Source organism: Nomascus leucogenys, chromosome 17 (assembly GCF_006542625.1).
Source record: "Nomascus leucogenys isolate Asia chromosome 17, Asia_NLE_v1, whole genome shotgun sequence".
In the NCBI taxonomy this organism is placed as follows: domain Eukaryota; kingdom Metazoa; phylum Chordata; class Mammalia; order Primates; family Hylobatidae; genus Nomascus; species Nomascus leucogenys.
The window spans coordinates 68,582,207-68,608,512 of record NC_044397.1 but is presented as its reverse complement, the minus strand read 5'-3'; the positions used below and the strand labels follow the sequence as shown (position 1 = coordinate 68,608,512).

Genomic DNA, 26,306 nt, shown 5'->3' with positions numbered 1-26,306 from the left:
CTAGAGTCATCTGGCACCCACAAGGAACCCACTGGAGCTCCTTTCCAGGGCAAGGCCCACACTGAGGAGAAACTGCTGGGGATAGAGAAAGTCCAGATGAAAGTAAATAGGGAAACAGTCAGAAAATCTCAGAGAGCAAGCTGCCACAATTTTTTTTTAACACTACCCCAAAACAACAGAAGAAGGAGCTCTGTGCATTTAGAAAAACTACCCTGAACCACCTCTCTTTCTAAGAGTTTTTGAAAACTAATTTCACATAAAAATGAGCAACAGAAATGTATCTAGGTCAACTCCCATACAAAGTTATTATAAGAAGAAAAAGATTAAGGAACAGAATAACATCCCTACAGATAGTAAAAGCATGCCAGAAAGTCATGCCAAAAAAGGATTAAAACATAACATATTATTTCCAAACATATTATTTTAAAATGAGCTAAGAGGCATTAATAAAATGATATAAGACATGAAAAAATAGCAAGAATAAGAATTAGAAAAACTCAGATATGGAATAAGAGAACTCAGGAAAAATAAAACACAAAATAAAGAAAAAAGAAGTGAAGTCTAAACTAGAATGAATACAAGAACAAGTGAAAACAGTAGATGAGATCTTAAGTGAAATAGAAGGTGGAGAGGAGGAACAATTTTAAGATAAAAATAAATAAAGAGATTAAAATAAATTCAAGAGATAGGCAAAATAGCAAAGACAGCCAAAGAAGATTCAAAATATGGATAACAGAAATCCCAGAGGAAAAAAACAAAATCAAGGAAACCAAACCAACACTAAAACATTCCCAAAATTAGAAAATATATATTTGAAATCACATAGAGAGAGCACACTGAATGCCTGAGAACATCAACACACAACAGCTGGCACCAAATTATCTTCCAGTTAGATGACTAAATTTTATAGAAAAAAAATCTTCTGAACTTCAAAGTATAAACAGCAAATAACTTGTAAGGACAAGGTAAATTAGATTATCAATAGGCTTTTGAATACTATATTTAAGATGCTCAGGGAAAGACACCGTGTGCCAAGGAGTTTTATATACAGAAAAGCATTGACTTTCAAGTATAAAGGGCGCAGACAGCCTGTTATCAACATGCAAGAATTCAAGGAATATTTGTTGCTATGAGCCCTTCTGGAGGGGCTAAAGGAATGAACTTTAGACAACAATTCAACTAGACAATTCATATAAGGGCTGGTGGTGAACATTAATCATACAATTGCTGATGCAGCTAAGACTAAATGAGGGTGAAAAGGGAATAGGTGTTATATGTAGTGGCTATATGCTCAGATAAGGTAGGACAATGATTAAAAAGCGTGGAGAAATGGGAAAGGCATATGCAAAAAAACAATTTTAACTGCTCATAAGAATTAGAAAATATATTAATGATGGTAGCCTTAGAATTGATATTCTGAGACTGTTTTACGTGCAAGGAAGGATAGGTAAATGAGTAATGATTGGAGATTTTAATTCTATCAATCCCTTTGTGCTTGACAATTGGGACTTTGTGTGGAAAGGAGATATAGATACAATACAGAAGACACTAAGAAAAAAATTTTGTGGTTCTGAACTTCATTTTGAAGTGTCAGTATGAACTCAGATATTTTGTCTTAAAGCTGACACGTGTAAATGTATATACATAGGTTTCCTATTTCTGTCCACTGAAGAGGCCTAGAAAGAATGGTCAACTCACATTAGCCGGGTGCAATGGCAGGCACCTATAATCCCAGCTACTCAGGAGGCTGAGGCAGAAGAATCGCTTGAACAAGGGTGGCAGAGGTTGCAGTGAGCCGAGGTCGAGCCACTGCACTCCAGCCTGGGCAACAGAGCAAGACTCTATCTCAAAAAGAAAAAAAAAAAAGAGTGGCCAACTCAGTAACAATGAACATTCCTAAGCATCTGGTTTGTGGTCTTGAAACATTATTTCTCACTAAAAGAAACCAGGGCTTTTAAGAGAAATGACTGATTTCAAGCCTCGGGCTTGACATGTACAAGATAGGGCTGGAACACTTTGTCATACCAGTTAGTGAGGAAACTATCGAAGGTTATTGAGGCTTATGTGCAAAGGACTTGAGTCAGCTTGAAGGAGGTGCCACTGGTCAAAGCTCAATGGGATCATCTGAACTTCAAAAGGATAACAATTGCACTTCACCAAAACCCATCAGGTATGTTTAAGTTCATAATTTTATCATGATATGTTAAGGAAACACTAATTGCTTGCTGTGAGATGATAACAGAAAACCAATGCATTACCTTGAAAACTGATAAAAGAAAAGAATCAAGCATTTATCTGGCCTTTCCTAGATGTTTTTCCACTAAGTACTGTGGGAAAAATGTTTCTAAAATATGATGTGAGACGCATCCAATATATGTCAATTAATAAATAAGAAATAAATAATAGATTAGAATATCACAGTTTTAAAACTCAAATAAATTAATAGATCTCATCATTGAACATCGACAGCTGCGACCATCGCCAGAAGAAAGTCCTGGCACAGTGGCTCACAACGCACCTGTCATCTCAGCGCTTTGGGAGGCCAAGGTGGACAGATTACTTGAGGCCAGGAGTTAGAGACTAGCCTGGGCAACACAGAGAGACCCTGTCTTGGCAAAAAAAATTTAAAATTAGCTGGTGTGATGGTGCGTGCCTGTAGTCTTAGATCCTTGGGAGGCTGAAGCAGGAGGATCTCATGAGCCCGGGAGGTCAAGGCTGCAGTGAGCACTCCAGCCTGGGTGACAGACTGAGACCTTGTCTCAAAAAAAGAAAAAGATGAAAAAGAAGAAAAGGAAACATAAAAGGTAAAAGCACCTATAGTGGCCTCCTGATGAAAGAAAACAATATCATTTATAGGCTTGTCCAAGGAATCAGATTGGAATGGGATCAAACCTCTGATTAAGCTACCAATTTTCAGGAAATACAGAGCACAGAGAAACATACTCATTTATACTACAGGAATGCAATCAAGACTGTGGGAAACTCTACAGGTCAAATTCCACAGCTAAGTGATAAGAAAAAGGAAGGGGTGGAAAGGAAACTTATAGATTAAAATAGACTCAAAAGACACATCAAACATTTAAATACTGGGCAAGGTTACAATATCTAGGGATGCTCACTGAGTGATAAAGCTATAAATAAAATAATTTTACCATAAAAATCAGCTCATTGAGCTTTTTGCAGGGGGAGGATGGGATGGAGCGTGTGGGTGGGACTTCAGGGGAGGCCATTGATCTGTTCTTTCTTGACCCAGGCTATGTTTACAAGGGCATTCATCTTTCAGTAACTGATGAAGCTATACATTTGCTTTGCATGGTTTTCTACATTTGTCTTATTTTTACAAAGAAAAACCAAAAAAATTACTGGCAGAACAATATTACACATTATTCATGAATCCATACAAGTGAATGGGTAAGTATAAAATCTGACAAGAACCATTAACTTCATCTGAAAGGTTCCTTCTAGGGAGGTGGGGCAGGGGAGAATGGAACTGGAAGAAGGGAAAGCTGAAGTTTAGCTGCCATGTTTTCACTTCACAAAAGAAAGATGTAATTATGATGTGAATATGTTAAAATCTTAATGGTCCATTTGGGACATTCTAAACACATGTGTTTGTGTATTATCCTCTCCCAGTCTTTGTTTTTGAATTCTAAACATTTTAGCCTGTGAATGCATATTATGACTAAATGCAATAAGTTCTCTGAAAAGACTTTGATGCTATTGGCACAGCATACTGTGTCAATCAAAGATACAATTGCCATTATTCCAACTACCTTACTTAACAGAAAAAATAATGTAGGCACCCTAGATGAATTAGTTCCCATTAAGTGAATAAAAATTTGACTCTCAAAGAAGTTTATTCATTATGACTGTTCAAGTAACAGTATTCTATAATGGAAATATGATTAATATTTTATTTCTACTAATATCAAAAAACAAATATGCAACTTGCTTGAACCACCAATCAGTTTCTTCCTTTGGTGGATGTATAAGGTACTTTATTGAGATCCAGTTTAAATTAATGAAATGTTCTAGATTATTTTCCCATTTGAAATTTTGAGATCAGTTGTCCTCCCAACCCAAAGTCCTGTGTTGGTAAGGCTAGGTGTACATCTTGGTATGTGAATGTTGGTCAAGTTAACATAAAATTATTGGAAATTATTCATTGTTTTGACTTCTTAGTACTTAAGGCAATGATCAGTAGGTAGGCAAATTATTATTAATGTAACACATCAAACAACAATTGGCCATTCAACATGTTATTCCCTAAGGGTCCACAGCAATTTCATTGTGCCATGATGGAAAGTGAATGTCAGGGAGAAGTTGCCTAAAACATTTTTTTTTTTTTTTGGTTTTAATTTCTATGAGCCCCACAAGAATATCAACCCACAGAAATAGCATAATCAGATTCTTCTCTGTAAGTGTGGGCAGGAAGTAAAGGCAGTCATGATGACTCATGAGTGAGAGGACAAGCAGACCCTCAGCAGTATGACTCGTCCCATATTTACCAGGCAGGTAGCTGCACAGTCTCTCCATCGAAGCCTGGACTGTCGAGTTGTGAACTTGAGCGAGCTGTTCTATTACAGACACCACCAGCACACAACCTGCCAGGGAGGAGAAGAACATGTAATCAGTGTCACACAGAAAACTGAACTGGAGGGACAGGAGAAAGAAAGGGTGCGTGTGTGTGCGTGTGTGTGTGTGTGTCCTTAAGAAGGCCATCCTTTCAAAAACAGAGAAAGTGAAGATGTTTAAATGAGATAGTGCAAGGAAAACAGCCCACATGGAGCAGAAGCTCAATAGATATTAGCTTCTCTCCTCCCCCACCTTCTCTCCTTTCTGCAGTAGATGGCTGCAGAATAGGATCGTTCCCATCCTACACATTCACTTGGTAGAAGGAGAATCCAGGATAAAATTTTTAATTTTGGAAAAGCGATGGAAATTGCCTGCATTTGAAGTCGAAAGATCTAGGATTGAGTCCTGACTTAGTAATCTTGAACTCACCATGCGGGCTTTCTGAACCTGGTTTCCTCCTTGTGAAGCAGGTAATATGTTTCCCATAGGGCTGCTGTGATGGTTAAATGAGATCTAAGTGAGACTGAGTGTGTCTTTGAAATCATAACACACTGTAAAATATTATTTTACCTCACAGCTATAAAGCATACTACTTGAAAGCATGCATGAACATGATAACTGTCTAGGTGGACACTTGTATTAAGTTAGGAATATATTCCTTCTGTTACTTTGATATGTGGTAAGTGTGAATTCCTAGAGCTCCTAGGCTGACATTCCTAGAAAATTCTATCACTTGCCTTAACTTACTGAGCAGCAGGGGAAAGCCAAACCTTTTTTTTTCCAAAGAAAAGGGACTCTTTTTTTCGTATAAACAAGTGGTTGGTCAAAGATCAGTAAGTATGTGAGAATAAATTGTTAGATCTCATTTCAGTAAGAAGAGTGGACACTTGCTGGCAGAGGTTCATTTCTAAGGAGGCAAAGGAAGGTTTATGTCCTACAAAAGATGTTCCAGGGAGCCTGGGCCAGCAGTAGGCTCTTGATTGTCCATTGGTGCAAGGAGCTAGAGACCCACATTTATATACGTAGTGTCATTTAAACCAAATTCCCAGCAGGATTCCTTGAGGGAAGGTGGCTGATAACGGCTATGAACAATGAAATTGGACATTTCTATACATAAAGACGTAAAATCTTCTATAAAATGAGAGATTGCCAGTGAAGAAATGAGAGACTTCTACTTTCTAGATGCTGCAATGTCTGATGGTGTTTTGGCCTCCATGTTCTGTCCCCTCTCTCTGGAAAAATAGAAAGGTTCACCACATCTCTGACAGTGAAATCTGGATTACCATGGTCTTCCTGGGCTCTGAAAGCACCTACTTGAGGATGCATTGATCGCTATTAATTATCAAGGTTGATTGGCTGTGTTTCTAACCTAATGCATGGCACTTGCGGATTTCCTCACATTGCAATTAATTTAGTAGCTGACGCTTAGCACTTTATGGTCCTGCATTTTCATATATATTTGTTTTATTTAAAAAATAACTTTTCAAAAAATATAAACACAAGGCAATCTTATTTTTTAAATTTTACAAAATACAGAACAGTATAAGAAAAGACAATAAACATCACTCAAACCACCCAGAGAGAGATAACTAATTTCACTTTTATTATGAATATATCCAATACATTTAATACAAGTAAATATTTTTGGCGGGGGGTGGAGCCAAGATGGCCGAATAGGAACAGCTCCGGTCTACAGCTCCCAGCATGAGCAACGCAGAAGACAGGTGATTTCTGCATTTCCATCTGAGGTACCGGGTTCATCTCATTAGGGAGTGCCAGACAGTGGGCGCAGGACAGTGGGTGCAGTGCACCGTGCGCAAGCAGAAGCAGGGCGAGGCATTGCCTCACTCAGGAAGTGCAAGGGGTCAGGGAGTTCCCTTTCCTAGTCAAAGAAAGGGGTGACAGACAGCACCTGGAAAATCGGGTCACTCCCACCCTAATACTGCGTTTTTCTGACAGGCTTAAAAAACGGCACACCAGGAGATTATATCCTACACCTGGCTCAGAGGGTCCTATGCCCACAGAGTCTCGCTGATTGCTAGCACAGCAGTCTGAGATCAAACTGCAAGGTGGCAGCAAGGCTGGGGGAGGGGCCCCTGCCATTGCCCAGGCTTGCTTAGGTAAACAAAGCAGCTGGGAAGCTCGAACTGGGTGGAGCCCACCACAGCTCAAGGAGGCCTGCCTGCCTCTGTAGGCTCCACCTCTGGGGGAAGGGCACAGACAAACAAAAAGACAGCAGTAACCTCTGCAGACTTAAATGTCCCTGTCTGACGGCTTTGAAGAGAGTAGTGGTTCCCCCAGCATGCAGCTGGAGATCTGAGAACACGCAGACTGCCTCCTCAAGTGGGTCCCTGACCCCTGACCCCTGAGCAGCCTAACTGGGAGGCACCCCCCTGTAGGGGCAGACTGACACCTCACACGGCCAGGTACTCCTCTGAGACAAAACTTCCAGAGGAACGATCAGGCAGCAGCATTCGCGGTTCACAAAAATCCACTGTTCTGCAGCCACCACTGCTGATAACCAGGCAAACAGGGTCTGGAGTGGACCTCTAGCAAACTCCAACAGACCTGCAGCTGAGGGTCCTGTCTGTTAGAAGGAAAACTAACAAACAGAAAGGACATCCACACCAAAAACCCATCTGTACATCACCATCATCAAAGACCAAAAGTAGATAAAACCACAAAGATGGGGAAAAAACAGAGCAGAAAAACTGAAACTCTAAAAAGCAGAGCGCCTCTCCTCCTCCAAAGGAACACAGTTCCTCACCAGCAATGGAACAAAGCTGGACGGAGAATGACTTTGACGAGTAGAGAGAAGAAGGCTTCAGATGATCAAACTATTCCGAGCTACAGGAGGAAATTCAAACCAATGGCAAAGAAGTTAAAAACTTTGAAAAAAAATTAGACGAATGTATAACCAGAATAACCAATACAGAGAAGTGCTTAAAGGAGCTGATGGAGCTGAAAGCCAAGGCTCAAGAACTACGTGAAGAATGCAGAAGCCTCAGGAGCCGATGTGATCAACTGGAAGAAAGGGTATCAGTGATGGAAGATGAAATGAATGAAATGAAGTGAGAAGGGAAGTTTAGAGAAAAAAGAATAAAAAGAAAAGAACAAAGCCTCCAAGAAATATGGGACTATGTGAAAAGACCAAATCTATGTCTGATTGGTGTACCTGAAAGTGACGGGGAGAATGGAACCAAGTAGGAAAACACTCTGCAGGATATTATCCAGGAGAACTTCCCCAATCTAGCAAGGCAGGCCAACATTCAAATTCAGGAAATACAGAGAACGCCACAAAGATACTCCTCGAGAAGAGCAACTCCAAGACACATAATTGTCAGATTCACCAAAGTTGAAATGAAGGAAAAAATGTTAAGAGCAGCCAGAGAGAAAGGTCGGGTTACCCACAAAGGGAAGCCCATCAGACTAACCACTGATTTCTCAGCAGAAACTCTACAAGCCAGAAGAGAGTGGGAGCCAATATTCAACATTCTTAAAGAAAAGAATTTTCAGCCCAGAATTTCATATCCAGACAAACCAAGCTTCATAAGTGGAGGAGAAATAAAATCCTTTACAGACAAGCAAATGCTGAGAGATTTTGTCACCACCAGGCCTGCCCTAAAAGAGCTCCTGAAGGAAACACTAAACATGGAAAGGAACAACTGGTACCAGCCACTGCAAAATCATGCCAAATTGTAAAGACCATCGAGGCTAGGAAGAAACTGCATCAACTAACGAGCAAAATAACCAGCTAACATCATAATGACAGGATCAAATTCACACATAACAATATTAACTTTAAATGTAAATGGACTAAACGCTCCAATTAAAAGACACAGACTGGCAAATTGGATAAAGAGTCAAGATCCATCAATGTGCTGTATTCAGGAAACCCATCTCACGTGCAGAGACACACATAGGGTCAAAATAAAAGGATGGAGGAAGATCTGCTAAGCAAATGGAAAACAAAAAAGGCAGGAGTTGCAATCCTAGTCTCTGATAAAACAGACTTCAAACCAACAAAGATCAAAAGAGACAAAGAAGGCCATTACATAATGGTAAAGGGATCAATTCAATGAGAAGAGCTAACTATCCTAAATATATATGCACCCAATACAGGAGCACCCATATTCATAAAGCAAGTCCTGAATGACCTACAAAGAGACTTAGACTCCCACACAATAATAATGGGAGACTTTAACACCCCACCGTCAACATTAGACAGAACAACGAGACAGAAAGTTAACAAGGATTCCCAGGAATTAAACTCAGCTCTGCACCATGTGTACCTAATAGACATCTACAGAACTCTCCACCCCAAATCAACAGAATATACATTTTTTTCGGCACCACACCACACCTATTCCAAAACTGACCACATAGTTGGAAGTAAAGCTCTCCTCAGCAAATGAAAAAAAAAATTTATAACAAACTGTCTCTCAGACCACAGGGCAATCAAACTAGGACTCAGGATTAAGAAACTCACTCAAAACCACTCAACTACACGGAAACTGAACAACCTGCTCCTGAATGACTACTGGGTACATAACGAAATGAAGGCAGAAATAAAGATGTTCTTTGAAACCAAAGAGAACAAAGACACAACATAGCAGAATCTCTGGGACACATTCAAAGCAGTGTGTAGAGGGAAATTTATAGCACTAAATGCCCATAAGAGAAAGCAGGAAAGATCCAAAATTGATGCCCTAACATCACAATTAAAAGAACTAGAAAAGCAAGAGCAAACAAATTCAAAAGCTAGCAGAAGGCAAGAAATAACTAAAATCAGAGCAGAACTGAAGGAAATAGAGACACAAAAAACCCTTCAAAAAATTAATGAATCCAGGAGCTGGTTTTTTGAAAAGATCAACAAAATTGATAAACCGCTAGCAAGACTAATAAAGAAGAAAAGAGAGAAGAATCAAACAGACGCAATAAAAAATGATAAAGGGGATATCACCACTGATCCCACAGAAATGCAAACTACCATCAGAGAATACTACAAACACCTCTATGCAAATCAACTAGAAAATCTAGAAGAAATGGATAAATTCCTCAACAAATACACCCTCCCAAGACTAAACCAGGAAGAGGTTGAATCTCTGAAAAGACCAACAACAGGCTCTGAAATTGTGGCAATAATCAATAGCTTACCAACCAAAAAGAGTCCAGGACCAGATGGATTCACAGCCGAATTCTACCAGAGGTACAAGGAGGAACTGGTACCATTCCTTCTGAAACTATTCCAATCGATAGAAAAAGAGGGAATCCTCCCTAACTCATTTTATGAGGACAGCATCATCCTGATACCAAAGCCTGGCAGAGACAACAAAAAAAGGGAATTTTAGACCAATATCCTTGATGAACATTGATGCAAAAATCCTCAATAAAATACTGGCAAACCAAATCCAGCAGCACATCAAAAAGCTTATCCACCATGATCAAGTGGGCTTCATCCCTGGGATGCAACGCTGGTTCAACATATGCAAATCAATAAATGTAATCCAGCATATAAACAGAACCAAAGACAAAAACCACATTATCATCTCAATAGATATAGAAAAGGCCTTTGACAAAATTCAACAGCATTTCACGCTAAAAACTCTCAATAAATTAGGTATTGATGGGATGTATCTCAAAATAATAAGAGCTATCTGTGACAAACCCACAGCCAATATCATACTGAATGGGCAAAAACTGGAAGCATTCCCTCTGAAAACTGGCACAAGACAGGGATGCCCTCTCTCACCACTCCTATTCAACATAGTGTTGGAAGTTCTGGCCAGGGCAATTAGGCAGGAGAAGGATATAAAGGGTATTCAATTAGGAAAAGAGGAAGTCAAATTGTCCCTGTTTGCAGATGACATGATTGTATATCTAGAAAACCCCATCATCTCAGCCCAAAATCTCCTTAAGCTGATAGGCAACTTCAGCAAAGTCTCAGGATACAAAATCAATGTACAAAAATCACAAGCATTCTTATACACCAATAACAGACAAACAGAGAGCCAAATCATGAGTGAACTCCCATTCACAATTGCTTCAAAGAGAATAAAATACCTAGGAATCAAACTTACAAGGGATGTGAAGGACCTCTTCAAGGAGAACTACAAACCACTGCTCAAGGAAATAAAAGAGGATACAAACAAATGGAAGAACATTCCATGCTCATGGGTAGGAAGAATCAATATTGTGAAAATGGCCATACTGCCCAAGGTAATTTATAGATTCAATGCCATCCCCATCAAGCTACCAATGACTTTCTTCACAGAATTGGAAAAAACTACTTTAAAGTTCGTATGGAACCAAAAAAGAGCCCGCATCGCCAAGTCAATCCTAAGCCAAAAGAACAAAGCTGGAGGCATCATGCTACCTGACTTCAAACTATACTACAAGGCTACAGTAACCAAAACAGCATGGTACTGATACCACAACAGAGATATAGATCAATGGAACAGAACAGAACCCTCAGAAATAACGCCGCATATCTGCAACTATCTGATCTTTGACAAACCTGACAAAAACAAGCAATGGAGAAAGGATTCCCTATTTAATAAATGGCGCTGGGAAAACGGGCTAGCCATACGTAGACGGCTGAAACTGGATTCCTTCCTTACACTTTATACAAAAATTAATTCAAGATGGATTAAAGACTTACATGTTAGACCTAATACCATAAAAACCCTAGAAGAAAACCTAGGCATTACCATTCAGGACATAGGCATGGGCAAGGACTTCATGTCTATAACACCAAAAGCAATGGCAACAAAAGCCAGAATTGACAAATGGGATCTAATTAAACTAAAGAGCTTCTGCACAGCAAAAGAAACTACCATCAGAGTAAACAGGCAACCTAAAAAATGGGAGAAAATTTTCACAACCTACTCATCTGACGAAGGGTTAATATCCAGAATCTACAATGAACTCAGACAAATTTACAAGAAAAAAACAAATAACCCCATCAAAAAGTGGGCGAAGGACATGAACAGACACTTCTCAAAAGAAGACATTTATGCAGCCAAAAAACACATGCAAAAATGCTCATCATCACTGGCCATCAGAGAAATGCAAATCAAAACCACAATGAGATACCATCTCACACCAGTTAGAATGGCCATCATTAAAAAGTCAGGAAACAACAGGTGCTGGAGAGGATGTGGAGAAATAGGAACACTATTACACGGTTGGTGGGACTGTAAACTAGTTCAACCATTGTGGAAGTCAGTGTGGCGATTCCTCAGGGATCTAGAACTAGAAATACCATTTGACCCAGCCATCCCATTACTGGGTGTATACCCAAAGGACTATAAATCATGCTGCTATAAAGACACATGCACACGTATATTTGTTGCGGCACTATTCACAATAGCAAAGACTTGGAACCAACCCAAATGTCCAACAACGATAGACTGGATTAAGAAAATGTGGCCCATATACACCATGGAATACTATGCAGCCATAAAAAAATGATGAGTTCATGTCCTTTGTAGGGACATGGATGAAACTGGAAAACATCATTCTCAGCAAACTATCGCAAGGACAAAAAACCAAACACCGCATGTTCTCACTCATAGGTGGGAATTGAACAATGAGATCTCATGGACACAGGAAGGGGAACATCACACTCCGGGGACTGTTGTGGGTTGGGGGGAGCGGGGAGGGACAGCATTAGAAGATATAACTAATGCTAAATGACGAGTTAATGGGTGCAGTACACCAACATGGCACATGTATACATATGTAACAAACCTGCACATTGTGCACATGTACCCTAAAAAAGTATAATAATAATAAAATAAAAAAATATTTTTGGCTTTAATAATGTACTTTTACACCCTGGTTTATGTCTCTGATAATAAATTATCAGAGAGCTAAATAAATTTTAATAACTACAACTAAAAAATAATGATAAGTAATTATATTCCTATGTGATAAGAGGATGCAGTATGGTGTAGCTGAAGAGAGAGAGACTTTTGACATAAACTTGAGTTCAAGTACTGGACTAGCCACTTACAAATGGTGTGACTATGAACAAGGTACCTACCTTTCTGAAACTTTATTTCTAAGAGTTTAGAGTTAGACCATATGTTCCTCGAGGGCAGGAATGGGGTCTTACTGTGTCTGGAATTGGTGGGTTCTTGGTCTCACTGACTTCAAGAATGAAGCCGTGCACCCTCGCGGTGAGTGTTACAGCTCTTAAGGTGGCGAGTCTGGAGTTTGCTCCTTCTGATGTTCGGATGTGTTCGGAGTTTCTTCCTTCTGGTGGGCTCGTGGTCTCGCTGGCTTCAGGAGTGAAGCTGCAGACCTTTGCACTGAGTGTTACAGCTCATAAAAGCAGCGTGGACCCAAAGAGTGAGCAGTAGCAAGATTTATTGCAAAGAGCGAAAGAACAAAGCTTCCACAGTGTGGAAGGGGACCCGAGCGGGTTGCCACTGCTGGCTCGAGCAGCCTGCTTTTATTCCCTTATCTGGCCCCACCCACATCCTGCTGATTAGTAGAGCCGAGTGGTCTGTTTTGACAGGGCACTGATTGGTGCGTTTACAGTTCCTGAGCTAGACATAAAGGGTCTCCACGTCCCCATCAGGTCAGTTAGATACAGAGTATAGACACAAAGGTTCTCCAAGGCCCCACCAGAGCAGCTAGATACAGAGTGCTGATTGGTTTATTCACAGACCCTGAGCTAGACAGAGGGTGCTGACTGGTGTACTTACAATCCCTGAGCTAGACTTAAAGGTTCTCCACGTCTCCACCTGACTCAGGAGCCCAGGTGGCTTCACCCAGTGGATCCCGCACCGGGGCTGCAGGTGGAGCTGCTGGCCAGTCCCGCACCGAGCGCTCGCAGGCCTCAGCCCTTGGGTGGTCGATGGGACTGGGCGCCGTAGAGCAGGGGGTGGTGCTCGTCGGGGAGGCTCGGGCTGCACAGGAGCCCATGGAGGGGGTGGGAGGCTCAGGCATGGCGGGCTGCAGGTCCCGAGCCCTGCCCCGCGGGAGGCAGCTAAGGTCCGGTGAGAAATGGAGCGCAATGCCGGTGGGTCGGCACTGCTGGGGAACCCAGTACACCCTCCGCAGCCGCTGGCCTGGGTGCTAAGCCCCTCACTGCCCAGGGCCGGCAGGGCCGGTCAGCTGCTCCTAGTGCAGGGGCCCGCCAAGCCCACGCCCACCCGGAACTCCAGCTGGCCCGCGAGCGCCGCGTGCAGCCCCAGTTCCCGCTAGCGCCTCTCCCTCCACACTCCCTGCAAGCTGAGGGAGCCAGCTCCTGCCTTGGCCAGCCCAGAAAGGGGCTCCCACAGTGCAGCAGTGGGCTGAAGGGCTCCTCAAGTGCCACCAAAGTGGGAGCCCAGGCAGAGGAGGTGCCGAGAGCAAGTGAGGGCTGTGAGGACTGCCAGCATGCTGTCACCTCTCATTACCATCTCTAACTCTGAGTTCCTGGCACAGTGCCTGGGTCGGAGAATAAAGGCAAGAGACTTTAAGTTGAGTATATATATATACTCAATTATATACATATTATATATATACACATATATATGTATATATGTGTGTATATATATGTATGTATATGCGTATATATACACATATATATGTGTATATGTATGTATATATACATATGTATGTGTATGTACATATATATGTATATATACATACACACATATGTATGTGTATATAGATAAATATGAGATGAGGTCTTGCTATGTTGGCCAGGTTGGCCTCGAACTCCCGGCCTCAAGTGAAGAGCCACATGAGTTGCACTGCAGTGGTTGGTTGCTGGGGGCTCCCTAGCAAAGGGCTAATGGATGCACCTTTAGTTGCTTCCCAGCTCAGTCACCTCACCCAAGTTGCTTCCTCTCTGTTCCAGTCTCCACTTGTGGACATGGCTCCACTCCTCATTCTGGCATGAAACAACCAGTGCCCTCTCTAGAGCCAAACAGCAGCTTCTGTAGCAAGTGGTCATGATGTGCTGCTGCTCACAATCAAGGAAGAATATGGTGGAGACTAGGTTGTATGTTAGTCTGTTCATGCAGCTATAACAAAATACTTGAGACTGTGTAATTTCTAATAATAGAAATTCATTTCTCACAGTTTTGGAGGCTGGGAAATTTAAAATCAAGGCACCAGCTGATTTGGTGTCTGGTGAGGGCTTGCTCTCTCCTTCACAGATGGCACCTCCTGCTGCATCCTCAAGTGGCTGAAGGGGCAGAAGTGCTGGAGCATTGTGTCCTCCCATGGCTTTGATGGGCCCCAGGTGAATAGAGTATGATTTTTGTTCATAGGAAGCTCACAATGAACTTCCCAAAATCACATGGACTGGATGGCAAATACCAGTCAAAAGCTAGAGGAGATGTGATTTTGGAGAGACCATAACAGGTAGGAGAAGAGCAGGTGAGAGAAGAGGCACTCCCAAGAGAGAAACAAGACTTGGTGGCCTGAAACGGCCTGGTATATCACTCCATATGTTTCTCACTTTAATTAGCAGCAACTTTTCTTTCTCATTAATACCTAAAATAATATTCTTGCAATCAATGGCATAATAGACTTGATGAGATGCAAGAATTGAAAACCAACAATAGTTTGGTGCAGCAGGAATAATGGGTGATCATAGGGCATAACTGACCTTTCCTTGGAATTTGTCCTTGAGGAGTTTCCATTCCTATGACCCCAGTGATCATAAACCTTGGATGCTGTTTCCTTTCCCTGAAAATTCAACTCCATCATTAGCATTTGTTTTAATCCATGGCTTAGAAGGATAAATGCAAAGCAAATGGGGCAGCTTGAAACCAGCCTGCTTCTTTGTACTTACACATATGGGCTTTTCTTCTGAATTTTACTCAGAGAAATTCCATCAAGGACTCTTACGACAGTTGTGGCTTCTCAGCACTGCTGGCTAAAATTGGAAAATCATTAGCTAGATAAAAAGAAGCAAAAAAAAAAAATATATATCTGTCTTTGAACACTGAGTGAGTCTTAGCACTATCATCACTTTGCCCAGTGAAGAGTTATGATGATCAAAAGGACCCTGCAGGAAAGGCCATAATGGGGTTTGAAATCATGAACACCCAGGTTGGGCTCAGCTCTGATCTGGAGTCCTGCTCACTCAGCCATCTCCGCCTGTCTCCAGTGGGCTCACCTCCCCTTCCAGTTGAATTGTTAATTTCAGGTGTGCAGTGAGATGTGTTCTGAATCTTTTAGCAGCAAAAATGGAGAAATTGACTTTTCTGCAGTTTCTAATAAGAGGTTTCACTTCCTTGACAGGCTAACGAATGTTTTTCCTGGGAGAGATGCATGGGTAGAGTAATTCCTCCCATTACAGACTATTCTCTGGCTGCTAATAAAAGGCCTGGCTCTGTTAAAGTGAATTTGTCAGAGTTGCTGTTCATTTAGGAAGTGAGGAGAGGGGGCGAGAGCTATGCATTATGCTCAGTGGTCACCATCTGAAATCTCACATATGGAAAATCTCTTCTCACCTGGTATCTGAAAATAAAGAGTATAATAGAAACAGACACTCCTGGTAGCACAGGAAAAGAAGCAAATGGGCCCGAATAAAAACACCTGCCAGAGGGATCACGTCTGGCCACATACCTCAGGTAGACTGCAGACTGGGCCAAGGAATCCTTTTGATGTGAAACAGGCTCTTGAAACTCTAATTATAATCATATCCGTGCTGGCTGGAAATACAGCCAACTGCGGAGAGCGGTCTATTAGATTTCCCATTTGTCTGAAACCCACACTTCGCTGAAAAGCCTTGAAAGCACCTGGCAGTTGTCAGAGCCACAGTCAGCATGACTATACTTCCTTTTTGACCCCGAGTAGAAGCATGAATAATTCATCACATTGCTAGAGTGTGCCCTACGGTTTTCAAAATGTTTTTTGCATACATTATTATCTCATTTGAACTTCACAACAACTCATAGATGTAGGAATTATTACTCTCATTTTACAGATGAGCACATGGAGGCTGAGTGGGTAAGTACCTTGCCAAGTATACAGCTAGTAAGAGGGGAAATTGAGACTTGAACACAATATTTGGTGAAAAGAAAACAAGAAAGAAAGGTGTAAAAATAATCACCTAAAATGTATCTTACTTCTGGCCTTGTTTCCCTAAGATGCTAGTTACTCAGAGAGCGTGGCACATAACCCTGGTGTGAATCTCTCACTGCACCTTACCCTTTCTTTCTTCTGCTTCCTCCTCTTAGAGTCTGGACATGGATAGAGAAAGACAAAGGAGGAGAAAGAAAGAGAATGGAAAGGAGGAAAAGGAAGGCTACCTGAGGTGTTCTGGTACAGTAGAGAGTAGAAGAATTGGGAGGTCAGAGAGACCTGGACTCAAATACCACTTCTATTACTTATGAACTGGTGCATTTGGTAGGATTTTGGCACCCACGGAATGGAATAACAATGCCCTTTGTTTGGTATATTAGAAACAGCCACACAGTTTTTGCACTTCCTCCCATGAAGTGATGGTGTCTATATCTCAGCCCTTTGAATCTGGCCTTGTGACTTGCTTTGACCAGTATGTGAAGGAAGGGACAGTGTGTCAGATTATAAGTGAGTCCTCCAAAAGCTTTTCAGCTTCCATTTTTGCCCTCTTTGACATTGCAGCCGTGAGCCTGAGCCAACCTGCTGGAAAGGCCGCATGACAGAAAACAGAGGTGCTTCAGCCAAGAGATCACCCAGATTATTCCAGATCACCCTGCCCCTGCCATTTCATCATCTACCAGCTGAGCGCAGCTGCAGGAGTGAGCCCCAGGAGACCAACTGAAGCATTATCCGACTGTGCCCAGCTCACAGAATCTTGGGCTCATAAATGATGGTTGTGTAAGTGTGGGGTGGTTTGTAATACAGCAAAGGCTATCTGTACATCTGGCAAAAGTGTCATGAGGCTTATGTGATACAATACATAAAATGCACATGGTGCCTGGCACGGAGCAGGCATTTAACAAACATTAGTTCCTCTCCCGTCTACTAAGGCCACCACAGGGAAGACACATCTTCTCTACGAACTCTTTAAAAAATAAAGGCACAGAAGCTTATCTTTGAAAAATATGTTGCATTATCAACAACATTTTTACTTTCATAGGGCTGAAACTTCTTTTATTGCAGACAGCTAGTGTTTTCACTACATTTGAGTAGATTAGACTCTGTGGCCAAACCTAACTGCTACTTGAAACATTGTTTTTATGAGAAAATGCTCAGTGGGTTCAAAACTGCCAATGTTGCCAAGAACATTGTCAACCAGAGAGGCACTGTTTTGGGCAATTAGTAGTGAAAACAAAGGCTGAGGGCATTGATAAGTGAGCAGAGTCCAAGCAAGGCAGTGAGAAGAAATGAGCAGGCTGTGTTAAGAGACATAGGGTGACTGGTTTAGCTGATTTAGAAATAAACTAAAAATGAGAGTGAAGATGTCAGGACACATTCATCCTGTCATTTATTCAACATGTACTTTTCAGCGCCTACTATGTGCCCAAAACTTGAAGAGACACATGTGAATAAAAGAAGTCACAGACCGGTGGGGCAAACTGATATCTAAATAAACAATCCTAGAAACCCATAAGTATTGTGATAGAGGGACCTGGTAGTGCTTTGGGGACACACTGGTGTAACCTCTCAGTGATAGCCTCTCAGAGGAGCTGAGTCTTAAGGGATAGGAGGAACTCATTCATCAGAAAAAGGAGAAAAAGCTTTCCTACACTTAAAAAAGTGTAGGATTTTTTAAGAATTGGAGGTAAGAAAGAGAAGAGTTGGCCAAGGCTAAAATTCAGAGTCAGTGGGAAAGGAAGTGTGAGAGAGGTAGGAAGGGGCTAGATTGTGAAGCACCTTGAAGGGCCATACTACAGACTACAGGCTTCAAGAAGTAGAGTCTAGAGTGCAGACTGCGAACTAATGGTTTTCAATGTTTTGCTCTGTATCTTCTAAAATAAATTTGAAAAACTACGAACTTACCCATTTTAATGGATATCAAGAAATTATTAATGGATATCAATCTGGTTACAAAATATATAAATTTGGACAGATTGTAAATATTACAGTGGAACTGTTACAGTAACCTTCTATGTGTATCCAAAGGTATCTAAATACTATAGTGATTTCTACCTAGTCTCATCCACTTAAAAATATATGACCAAACTCTTATTTCACACTGATTAATTTTGCATTGATAATTCCTCTTCTTGAATTTTTCTGAGAAGCCCACCTCCTTGAATTCTTCCTCAACCACAGAACTTTATCCAAATGTAATGTATTTTTAAGTTGAAATTTTTTTTTGATCACACTATTGATCAATAAAGTATTAGTATTGATCTCAATAGTAAAAACATGTATAAAACTTAAATAATTTTAATTTCCTGTGATACTTCAAGTTTGGAGTCTGGATTGAGTTTTCTTTGTTAGTAAAATTAACATATCTAAACAATAGATTGCCAATTTGATAAACTATTATCAGATGATAAAGGTAAAATGTTATTGGAATTGCACCTCTTAATGACATTATTGAACCGTTTTAATTGGTACCTATGTCTGTTGAGAAATACTACTTATTGATGTAAAGAGACAAGGTTCAGCATCACTTTTGTTCCTCTTTTTCATTGTTAAACATGTAAGTACTGAGAAACATGTTTACTTGAATAAATAGATCAGAATTGAAGGACTTTTGATATAGCAATGTCACAGAATTCTTTGAACTTCTGAGGTAAATGCCTAACATGTTGGAGTGAACTATCGTTGAAAATTATTTTAAATGATCTATAACCTGACAATTTCATGAAGTTCCTCTTCCACTTTATTGAAAGCAAAGAACTAGACACTACCTGACTTATAAAAACGTGTTAAATCAATCATCTTTTACTTTCTCATTTTTTTGCAGGGTGAATATGCAAAAAAATTTATAGCAGTTACTATTTTACTTAGCAAGACCCTGTGAAAGCCTAATACACTCAGGGCCAGGTGCGATGGCTCACACCTGTAATCCCAGTGCTTTGGGAGGCTGAAGCAGGCGGATCACCTGAGGTCAGGAGTTTGAGACCAGCCTGGCCAACATGGCAAAACCCTGTCCCTGTTAAAAATACAAAAAATTAGCCAGGTGTCATGGCATGCACCTGTAATCCCAGCTACTTGGGAGGCTGAGGCAGGAGACTAGCTTGAACCTGGGGGGTGGTGGTTGCAGTGAGCTGAGAAGGCACTCCAGCCTGGGTGACAAGAGCAAAACTCTGTCTCAAAACAAAAACAAAAACAAACTAACAAAAAAACCCAAAAAAACAAAAAACAAACAAAAAACCACTCAGAAATAATTGGATAATGAAAATATTGTCCTTTTCAATACACTTTTGTCTATATACTATATTTTAAATAAAATTCCTTTATCTGAAGGTATGCTTTATATACATTTTTGTCAAATGTTGGAGCTGAGATTTACTTTATTCAAGTTATAAAAAAGTCCTCTGTATAAATTGAAATGACAAATCCATATTTTATTATTAAAGAAATTAATCAATCGATTTTTTCTTTCAGAAGAGTGTAACTTCATTTTTCAACTCACTTCAATATTTGCATTCTAAAACCAATAGTTAGACATACAAAGATATAGAGAATGGATGGATAGATGATAGAAAAATGAATGAATGAGTGGATGGAAAGATTGATGGATGAATGGTTGCAAAGAGGATAGACAGATGATGGATGGAATGGATATATATGTAAATAGATCGGGGGAGGGGGAGAGAGAGAGAGAGAAATAATTTTACACTCTGCCCAATATTATTCTGTCTTTATACACAAACCTACTTGCTAACGTGGAAAGTTTTCAACTGACAACAAATGCTTACTACTGCCTAAATTTTCACAATTGTTTTGTTGACTGTCTATTTAACTGTTCAAATTTAGAAAAATAACAAAAGAATAGAACAAGATCCAAAGCCCACAAATGTATACCTAGATGATCTTGAAAGAATATATACCAAAATATCAATAGTGATCATCAGGATTTGGGAATTGCAATTGATTTTATCCTTTAAAAGTACTCTTCTATATCAAAATCTCTATGAAAACCATGCATTCTTTTATAATTAGAAAAAGGCAAATTCTATTTTATCAAACATAACTTATTAAATATGCTTTTTAATAGCTGCCTTCTACCTTAATACATTTTGGGAAAACATGAAATATGAAAATTTCTAGAATACCATTTTGTGTTTCAGGCTGTCTGCTAGGAGTTTTTTACAAATTGTATCTCATTTAATCTTCACAACGTTCTCATGAGATTGCTTCTTTCCAGATTTCCTTAGAAAGCTGAGGCCCAGAAAGGTTAAGCAATATACTTTAATCCTTTCAGATCAGTAGTGGCCAACCGGTGATTCAAATTCAGAACTATTTTACTTTAAAATTTATATTCTCCTAAGTGCCACACTACATACATTAAAACAGCATCCTTCCAAATTGAAAATTGTCAATCATGTTAATTAAAACAATCATTGCTATACTAACATCTATGGGATTTGCAAGTATTGCTTCCAAGCTTGTGGCTAATCTTTTGGTTTTCTAATGATGTTTTCCAGAGAGCAAAGTGGTTAAATTGGATAAAGTACAATTTATCAACTTTTCCTTTTGGACAGTGCTAAGAATCTTTGCCTCATTCAATGTCACGGAGATTTTCTTTTAGAAGTTTTATAGTTTTAGCTCTTACCTTTAGGTCTATATTCTATTTTGAGTTCACAATTGTGTGAGATTTGAAATAAGTATCTAAGTTCTCCCTCATCCTTTTTTTATATATAGATATCTCATTATTCCATAACCATTTGTTAAAAGACTACCCTCTTGCCATTGAATTATCTGGGAAACTTGGTTGAAAATCAGTTGCCTATAAATGTACCAGTTTATTTCTGGGCTTCCTATTTTGTATCACTTGTCTTTGTCTGTCCCCACACCAATACCACACTGTATCAGTTACTGTAGTACTTAGAGTAAGTTTTGAAATCAGGTAGTGTAAATTCTCCAATAGCATTCTTCAAAATTGTGGCTGTTCTGGCTTCTTTTGATTTCTATATAAATTTTAGAATCAGTTTTCCAATTTCTACAAAAAGTCCTATTAGGATTTTGATTAGAATTGTGTTTAATAGATCAATTTGGAGGGTGCTGCCATCTTAATACTATTGAATCATGACACATCTCTTAATTTCCATAAATCCTCCTTTAATTTCTCTTCACAATGTTTTGTAGTTTTCAGTGTAGAGTAATTGCATTTCTGCTGTCAAACTTATTCTTAAGTATTTTTATTAATTATGAGTAAGATTGTTTCCTTCATTTTAATTCTTCAAAGTTTGGTGCTAATATAAATAAGAAATCAAGCTGGGCGCGTTGGCTCACACCTGTAATCCCAGCACTTTGGGAGGCTGAGGGGGGTGGATCATGAGGTCAGGAGTTCAAGACCAGCCTGGCCAACATAGTGAAACCCTGTCTCTACTAAAAATACAAATTTAACTGGGCATGGTGGTGCATGCCTGTAATCCCAGCTACTCGGGAGGCTGAGGCAGAAGAATTGTTTGAAGCGAGACTGGGAAGCAAAGGTTGCAGTGAGCCGAGATCATGCCCCTGTACTCCAGCCTGGACTACAGAGTGAGGCTACGTCTCCAAAAAAAAAAAAAAAAAAAAAAAAAAAATCAAATTTTGTATATTAATTTTGAATCCTGCTAAACTCACTTATCAGTTTTTTTTTGTTTTTTTTTTTTGAGACAGAGTCTTGCTCTTTCTCCCAGGCCAGAGTGCAGTGGCACGATCTCGGCTCACTGCAAGCTCCGCCTCCCGGGTTCATGCCATTCTCCTGCCTCAGCCTCCTGAGTAGCTGGGGCTACAGGCACCTGCCACCACGCCTGGCTAATTTTTTTGTATTTTTAGTAGAGACGGGGTTTCACCATGTTAGCCAGGATGGTCTCGATTTCCTGACCTCGTGATCCTCCCGCCTCGGCCTCCCAAAGTGCTGGGATTACAGGCTTGAGCCACCGCGCCCGGCCCCTCGTAGTTTTTTTTTGTAGATATCTTAGGATTTTTCTATATTTAGGATTATGTTGTCTGAAAATACAGTTTTACTTACGCCTTTCCAATCTGCATGCCTTTATTATTTTTCTTTTTTAATTAAACTGAATAGAATCTTCAGTACAATATTGACTAGAAGTGGTGAGAATGGACATGTCTACTTTCCTCCTGATCTTAGGAGGTAAGCATTCAGTCTGCTATCATTAAATACACAAAGTCAGAAGTAGGGTTTTCATAGACGTTCTCTATCAGGTTGAGGAAGTCACATTTTCTTTCATAATTTGTTGAGAGATTTTAACATAAATGGGTGACAATTTTTTTCAAATACTTTTCCTACTTCTATTGGGCTGACAATGTAATTGTGGCCTCTATTATACTAATTTGGTGCATTCCATTAATTGCTTTTCAGGTGTTAAATAAGCATGCATTCTTAGGATAGACTCTACTTGGTCATGGTATATTATGTTACATGTTGCTGGATTCAGTTTGTCAATATTTTGTTAAGGGTTTTTGCATTTGTTTATAAAAGTCTGTTACTTTCTTTCCTTGTGATGTCTCTGTCTAGATTTACATGACAGAAAAACATAAAATAAAGTGAAATGTGTTTCTTCTTCCTCTATTTTATGAAAGAAATTGTGTTGGATTGGCATTATTTCTACTCTAAGTACCTTATAGAGTTTACTAGTGAAGCCATCTAGGCTTGGGATTTTCTGTACCTGGTTGAATAGTGCCCTAAAATTCATGCCCTTCCTGGGACTTCAGAATGTGCTTTATATAAAATAGGGTTCTTGTAGATGTATTAGTTAAAATGAAGTAATACTAGGATACAGTGGTCCTTAATCCAAAATGACCAGTGTTCTTCTAGGAAGAGAGATCCACACTCAGAGAGAAGAATGCTACGTGAAGACAAACCCATGGAGGGAAAATGGCCAGAGAATGTTGCGGGTAGGACTGGAGTTACACAGCTGTAAGAGAAGGAATGTGAAGGATTGCTGGCAACCACCAGAGGCTAGGAGAAAGAGGTGGACACCTAAGTGCAGACCTCTAGCTTTCAGAATTTTAAGAGGATAAGGTCTTGTTATTTTCAGCCACCTAATTTATGGTAATGTTTTTATAGCATCCCTAGGAAATGAATACAATTTCTCATTATGAATTCCATTTCTTTACTTGGTATACGTATATTCACATTTTTTATTTTTTCTTAAATCATGTATCCTTTCAGAATTTGTGTATTTTATCTAAACTCTTCCTCTACCTTCTTGGCACAGAATTGTTTACCATGTTTCCTTATGATCCTTTTACTTTCCTTTGAGTCTACAGTGATGTCCCCTCTTGTTTTATTCTTGATTTTGATGATAGCTTTATGTCTCCTTTTAAAATGATCTAGCTAAACGTTTATCATTTTTACTGATCATTTCAAAAGGACTATATTTTGGTTTCATCGATTCTATTGCATTCCTGTTTTTTATTTACCATTTTCTGCTCTGATCTTTATTATTTCCTTCCTTCTGCTCAGTTTGGCTTTGGATTCTTCATTTTCTGGCTTCTTGAGGTGGAAACTTATATTATTAATTTTAGATTTTTCTTTTCAATATAAGTGTTTAAATTTATAAATTTTTCCATAAGCATTGCTTTAGCTGCATTCAAAAGATTTTAATATATTATGTTTTCATTTTCACTTAGACCAAACTATTTCCTAATTTTCAAATAATTTTACTATTTTTTATTGATACATAATACATATATATTTTTTCAGGGCACCCGTGATTATTAATACAATCATATAATGTTTAAAGATCAAATCAGTGTAATTGGGATATCATCTTAAAAATTTGTCATTTATTTATGCTAGAAACATTTGAATCATTCTCTTCTATTTTGAAATGCACAATAGGTTATTGTAAACTCTAGTCACTCTACTAATCTATTGAATAGTGGATATTATTTCTTCTATCTAGGTATGCATTTGTACCCATTAATCAACCTCTCCTCATTCTCCCCTCCCCCTATTCTTCCTGGCCTCTGCTAACCACTGCTACTCTATCTTTATGAAATCCATTTTTTTAATCCCACATATATGAGTGAGAATATGCAATATTTGTCTTTTTGTGCTTGGCTTATTTTACTTAATATAGTAACCTCAAGTTACATCCATTTTCTGCAAATGACAGGCTTTCATTCTTTATTGCGGTGGAATAATATTCCATTGTGTATCGTACCATATTTTCTTTATCTATTCATCCATTGCTGGGCACTGAGGTTGAGTTCATATTTTGGCTATTGTAAATAGTGCTGCAGTAAACATGGGAGTGCAGATATTGCTTCAATATATTGATTTTCTTTCTTTCCGATATAAATACAGCAGTGAAATTGCTGGATCGTATGGTAGTCTATTTTCAGTTTTTTGAGGAACTTCCCTACTCTTTTCCACAGTGGCTGCACTAATTCACATTCTCACCAACAAGGGTTCCCCTTTCTCCACATCTTTGCTAGCATGCATTATTCCCTGTGTTTTTAACTGGGGTGAGATCATATCTCATTGTAGTTTCAATTTGCATTTCTCTAATGATTAGTGGTGTTGAGAATGTTTTTCATCTACTTGTTGTCCATGTGTATGTCTTTTTTGAGAAATGTCTAGTCAAACCATTTGCCCATTTTTAAATTGGATTATTTGGGTTTCTCTTTTTGCTATTGAGCTATTTGAGCTCCTTATATATTCTTGTTATTAATCTCTTGTTGGACGGATAATTTGCAAATATTTTCTCCCATTCTGTGGGTTATGGCCTCACTTTATTGTTTCTTTGCTGTGCAGAAAGCTTTTAGCTTGATGTAATCTCATTTGTCTAATTTTCTTTGTGTTTTCTGTGCTTTTGAAGTCTTACACACAAAAATTCTTTGCTCAGACCAATGTCCTGGAGTTCTCCCCAAATGTTTTCTTCTAGTAGTTTTGTAGTTTCATGTCTTAGATTTAAGTTTTTAATCCATTTTGATTTGATTTTTGTGTATGGTAAGAGACAAGGGTCTAGTTCCATTCGTATGCACATGGATATCCAGTTTTCCCGCACCACATAGTGAAGAGACCGTTCTTTCCCGGTTGTATGTTCCTGGTGTCTTTGTCAAAAAATGGAATTGGCTGTAAATGCATGGGATTTATATTTACTTTATACTTTTCCTTTGATTTCTTCTTTTTCTCATTTTTATCTTTCTTTTAAAAAACATTTGTTTACATGTAAGGGGTATAAGTGCAGTTTTATTACATGGATATATTGTGTAGTGGTAAAGACTGGACTTTTTGTATAACCATCACCCAAATAGTGTATATTGTACACATTAAGTAATTTCTCTTTCCTCACTCCCTTCCCTTCCTTCACTTCATCAGTCATAATTATTCCACACTCTATGTTCATGTGTATACAGTATTTAGCTTCTGCTTATATGTGAGAATGTCTAATATCTGACTTTCTATTTCTGAGTTGTTTCACTTAAGATAATGGCCTCCAGTTCCATCCATGTTGTTGCAAAAGACATGATTTCATTCTCTTTTATGGCTGAATAGTATTTTATTGTATATTTATACACATGTATACACACCATACTTTATCCAATGATCCATTGATGGACACTTAATTCCATATCTTTGCTATCGTGAATAGTGCTGCAATAAACATAAACATATGAGCAGATGTCTTCTGATAAAATGATTTCTTTTCTTT

At 39.3% G+C, this 26,306-nt stretch overlaps 1 protein-coding gene across 2 annotated transcripts in view; it reads right to left on the bottom strand.

The window, feature by feature from the left end:
- Positions 1–26,306, bottom strand: part of AOAH (acyloxyacyl hydrolase) — a 211,623-nt gene that overhangs the window by 161,857 nt on the left and 23,460 nt on the right. The window contains exon 2 of one of the 2 annotated variants that reach the window (XM_030796658.1): positions 4,509–4,604. In XM_030796658.1, coding sequence (XP_030652518.1) covers positions 4,509–4,604 — 96 coding nt within the window. Of the gene's footprint in view, positions 1–4,508; positions 4,713–26,306 lie in introns of those variants that run through there. The other variant, XM_030796656.1, reaches the window with a different exon arrangement.